Here is a 5428-nt window from a genome sequence, read left to right on the forward strand (position 1 = left end):
TAGTTAATGCCATATTATATTCCAATTGTAAAGTTCTCAGTCAAGTGAGGCCACCAAGGCAAATAGCTAAAGCTTCATCTGTAATACTGCATGAAGAAAGAGAAAGTTCACAGAGTCCTGACGATAGAACCAATGGCATCTCCATGGTCCTTCCATAAATGAATCTTATCCTCTGCTCATGGCAAAAGAGCCATGCCTTGATGATGTTTTCTTTCATCCATACTTTATCTTCTCTTTCCAACAGACCACTTTAAATAATTTGAAGATGCCTTGATATATCATCATCCATCATCAATGTCATCAACTGCTTTAGAGATGAATAGTCTATCCACAGTACAATCCTAACTTCTTTTCCTGAATCCACCTCCCACATCAATGCAAGTTTAGATGCCAGGTCGTCGGCCTTCATTATTATATTTTCCCTCAAGTCATGCTGTCGCAACTCATAGCCTTGCTTCTTCTGTACAGAAAAGACATAAATGTGTTGTAGCGACGTTAACTTACCTATATTCAGAATTTGGCAAATAGGCTTTTTATTGATGAAATCATGAGCAGACTCATAGTACGCTCCTAGATGTCGTAGCTTTCTTAAATTGCATAGTTTGTCAGGCAAATTATCCACCATGTGGTTTAACCAAAGTAATTGTAAGTGGTAGAGAGTACATAATGATGTAGGCAATTCAGAAACTAACGTCCTGATGAGGTTCAAATACCGGAGGTGCTTCAGCTCACCAATAGATTTTGGCAACTTGCTGCTGTTGTAAAATGACAGAGACAATACATGCAGTTTTCTTTGGTTCCGTAGCATGCCATCAAAAATATCACTTGGGCCATCCATTAGCAGATCGATGCAGATAATAGTGCGTAAATGATACAGCTTGCAGATAATTTGCTTATGCTTTTGCATACTTTGAACATGAACAAATAGATGTCGAACAGTGCATGGTATTTCTGTCACATTATCATCTTCTAATCTGAAGCAGTCATCTCTAGAGAGTGGCTCTGCAAAATCATGAAGGATATCATGCATTACATAGTACGAATCACAATGCATCTGAGAAACCAATTGGAAGAAAGATACAGAGACCATATCATTGAAGTAATCCATCCCAACCTCTTCTAACGTTCTCCTACTCAAATTGCATGAACCAACAAATCCTTCTCCCACCCAAAGGTGAACCAACTCTTCAGGTCTATATCCCTGACCTTTTTGAAACAAGCTGCAATACAAGAAGCACCTCTGCAGACGTGGATCTAACTTCTCGTAACTCCACAACAGAGATGTGAAGGGATCACTTAAATCTCCAAGCTTTAGAGCAGCTTTCCATTCAGCAATATCCTTTTTCCTGCACAATCGAGAACCCATAACTTTTGTTGCCAAAGGACATTGTCCAAGCCTTTTAGCAATCTCCTCTACAGTGTCTTCTAGCTTCGTGCATAACAGTTGGTCTTTGATTTCTGCTCCAGAGAAAGCATGGTGTTTAAAAAGAGCCAAAAACTCAGTATCATCCATGTTTTCCAAATGAATGACATGTTCTTGTTCACAACAAATAGCAGCAGGAAGTGTTTTACTTTGAGAAGTCACCAAAACTTTGCTCCCTGACTGTTTAGAGACTAATGGAGCAAGGAATAACTCCCACTCTGTCTCATTATGAGATTTTTCAAACCAAACATCATCCAAGACAAGCAGGAATTTCTGTGACTCTTGTAGTATATCACGTAATTTGCACTGGAGAGTATCGAGATTTAGATAGAACTAAAATTGATAAAATCAATGAATTAATTGATGCTTTGAATGACAAGAATAGATTGTTAGAAAAGCAAGAGGATCTTTTGTATGAAGAGCATGATAAATTTGTAGATGTCCAAAAATCTCTTTCTTTAGAAGTTAAAAGGAATGAAATGTTTTCTTGTGAATTATCTACTTGACATGGGACTATTTCTAGTTTAAAAAGTGTTAATGGTGATTTAAATGCTAAGCTAGAAGTATCAAATAGATCTAGTTCTTGTGTAGAACATGTAGTGATTTGCAATAGGTGTAAGGACTTTAATGTTGATGCATGTGTTGAGCACCTTACTTCTATTGCAAAACTAAATGGTGAAGTGGCTAGTCTTAATGCCCAACTTAAGACTAGGAAAAATGAATTTGATAAACTAAAATTTGCAAGGGATGCCTACACTGTTGGTAGACACCCCTCAATTAAGGATGGGCTTGGCTTTAAGAGGGAAGCCAAGAACTTAACAAGTCATAAGGCTCCCATCTCCGCCAAGGAGAAAGGGAAGGCCCCTATGGCTAATAGTGTTCAAAAGAATCATGCTTTCATTTATAGTGATAAAAAATTCTCTAGAAATGCTTATAGGAATTATTCTTATGATTCATATGCTATGCCTGCTTCTAGTTCTTCTATTGTGCATGATATGCCTAGGAAAAATGTTATTCATCATATGCCTAGGAGAAATGTTGTTCATGTACCTAGGAAAGCAAGTAATGAACCTTCTACAATTTATCATGCTTGCAATGCTTCCTTTGCAATTTGTAGAAAGGATAAGAAAGTGATTGCTAGGAAATTAGGGGCAAAATGCAAGGGAGATAAAACTTGCATTTGGGTCCCTAAGGCTATTGTCACTAACCTTGCAGGACCCAACAAGAGTTGGTTACCTAAGACCCAAGCCTAAATTTGCCTTGCAGGTTTATGCATCCGGGGGCTCAAGCTGGATTATCGACAGCGGATGCACAAACCACATGACGGGGGAGAAGAAGATGTTCACCTCCTACGTCAAGAACAAGGATTCCCAAGATTCAATCATATTCGGTGATGGGAACCAAGGCAAGGTTAAAGGACTAGGAAAAATAGCAATTTCATCTGAGCATTCCATTTCTAATGTGTTTTTAGTAGAATCGCTCGGATATAACTTGTTGTCCGTTAGTCAATTATGTAATATAGGGTATAATTGCTTATTTACAAATGTAGATGTGTCTGTCTTTAGAAGGAGTGATGGTTCATTAGCTTTTAAGGGTGTACTAGACGGCAAACTCTATTTAGTTGATTTTGCAAAGGAGGAGGCCGATCTAGATGCATGTTTAATTGCTAAGACTAGCATGGGCTGGCTATGACATCGCCGTCTAGCACATGTGGGGATGAAGAACCTTCACAAACTTCTAAAGGGAGAACATGTGTTAGGACTAACAAATGTGACTTTCGAAAAAGATAGACCTTGTGCAGCTTGTCAAGCAGGTAAACAGGTGGGAAGTGCTCATCACAGCAAGAATGTAATGACCACATCAAGACCTCTGGAGTTACTTCATATGGACCTCTTCGGACCCGTCGCATACCTAAGCATAGGAGGAAGTAAGTATGGTCTTGTTATAGTTGATGATTTTTCCCGCTTCACTTGGGTATTCTTTTTGCAGGATAAAACAGAAACCCAAGAGACCCTCAAGCGCTTCCTAAGAAGAGCTCAAAATGAGTTTGAGCTCAAGGTGAAGAAGATAAGGAGCGACAACGGGTCTGAGTTCAAGAACCTTCAAGTGGAGGAGTACCTTGAGGAGGAAGGAATCAAGCATGAATTCTTCGCTCCTTACACACCACAGCAAAATGGTGTGGTAGAGAGGAAGAATAGGACGCTCATTGACATGGCAAGGACGATGCTTGGAGAGTTCAAGACCCCCGAGCGGTTTTGGCCGGAAGCCGTGAACATGGCCTGCCACGCCATAAACCGGGTCTACCTTCATCACCTCCTCAAGAAGACGTCGTACGAACTCCTAACCGGTAACAAACCCAATGTGTCATATTTTCGTGTTTTTGGGAGCAAATGTTATATTCTAGTAAAGAAAGGTAGAAATTCTAAGTTTGCTCCCAAAGCTGTAGAAGGGTTTTTGTTAGGTTATGACTCAAATACAAAGGTGTATAGGGTCTTCAACAAATCATCGGGTTTGGTTGAAGTCTCTAGCGACGTTGTATTTGATGAGACTAATGGCTCTCCAAGAGAGCAAGTTGTTGATCTTGATGATGTAGATGAAGAGGACGTTCCAACAACCGCAATACGCACCATGGCAATTGGAGATGTGCGGCCACAGGAACAAAAGGAGCAAGATCAACCTTCTTCCTCAACAATGGTGCAACCCCCAACTCAAGACGATGAACAGGTTCATCAAGAAGAGGCGTGTGATCAAGGGGGAGCACAAGATGATCATGTTATGGAGGAAGAAGCACAACATGCCCCTTCAACTCAAGTTCGAGCGACGATTCAAAGGAATCATCCCGTCGACCAGATATTGGGTGATATTAGCAAGGGAGTAACTACTCGCTCTAGATTAGTTAATTTTTGTGAGCATTACTCTTTTGTCTCTTCTATTGAGCCTTTCAGGGTAGAAGAGGCCTTGCTAGATCCGGACTCGGTGTTGGCCATGCAGGAGGAGCTCAACAATTTCAAGAGAAATGAAGTTTGGACACTGGTGCCACATCCCAAGCAAAACTTTGTGGGAACCAAGTGGGTGTTCCGCAACAAACAGGATGAGCACGGGGTGGTGACAAGGAACAAGGCACGACTTGTGGCAAAAGGTTATGCCCAAGTCGCAGGTTTGGACTTTGAGGAGACTTTTGCTCCTGTGGCTAGGCTAGAGTCAATTCGCATATTGTTAGCCTATGCCGCTCACCATTCTTTCAGATTGTTCCAAATGGATGTAAAGAGCGCTTTCCTCAACGGGCCAATCAAGGAGGAGGTGTACGTAGAGCAACCCCCTGGCTTTGAGGATGAATGGTACCCCGATCATGTGTGTAAGCTCTCTAAGGCGCTCTATGGACTTAAGCAAGCCCCGAGAGCATGGTATGAATGCCTTAGAGACTTTTTAATTGCTAATGCTTTCAAGGTTGGGAAAGCCGATCCAACTTTATTTACTAAGACTTGTGATGGTGACTTATTTATGTGCCAAATTTATGTCGATGACATAATATTTGGTTCTACTAACCAAAAGTCTTGTGAAGAGTTTAGCAGGGTGATGACTCAAAAGTTTGAAATGTCGATGATGGGCGAGTTGAACTACTTCCTTGGGTTCCAAGTGAAGCAACTTAAAGATGACACTTTCATCTCCCAAATGAAGTACACGCAAGACTTGATCAAGCGGTTTGGGATGAAGGACGCCAAACCCGCTAAAACTCCAATGGGAACTGTCGGCGTTTCGAGACCGGGGGGTCCCTAAGCCGATGAGTGAATGTCGCCGCGTGCCCCAGCCCAGATGGGTCGACGCGAGGCCGAGCGCGAAGGGGGGAAGTGAGGTGGCCGGAGATGGGCGTGAGAGAGGTGGAAATCCCGCGGCCTTCGTGTTCGTCCCACGCCCAGGTCGGGTGCGCTTGCAGTAGGGAGTTACAAGCGTCCACGCAGGGGAGGGAGCGAGCGGCCTCACGCGAGCGCCTGTCTCGTCCTCGTC

General features: G+C 42.3%; 1 protein-coding gene across 1 annotated transcript; it reads right to left on the reverse strand.

Annotated features, from left to right (window-relative positions):
• Positions 1–250: 250 nt before the first annotated feature.
• On the reverse strand, positions 251–4053 carry LOC103642254 (putative disease resistance protein At3g14460). Its single transcript, XM_035963593.1, has 2 exons — positions 4039–4053; positions 251–1756 (listed from the first exon to the last, which is right to left on the reverse strand). Exons 1-2 carry the CDS (start codon positions 4051–4053, stop codon positions 251–253), a joined length of 1521 nt encoding a protein of 506 aa, XP_035819486.1.
• Between the last annotated feature and the right edge of the window lie 1375 nt (positions 4054–5428).

The sequence above is a fragment of the Zea mays genome, chromosome 10 (assembly GCF_902167145.1).
Source record: "Zea mays cultivar B73 chromosome 10, Zm-B73-REFERENCE-NAM-5.0, whole genome shotgun sequence".
Classification (NCBI taxonomy): Eukaryota; Viridiplantae; Streptophyta; class Magnoliopsida; order Poales; family Poaceae; genus Zea; species Zea mays.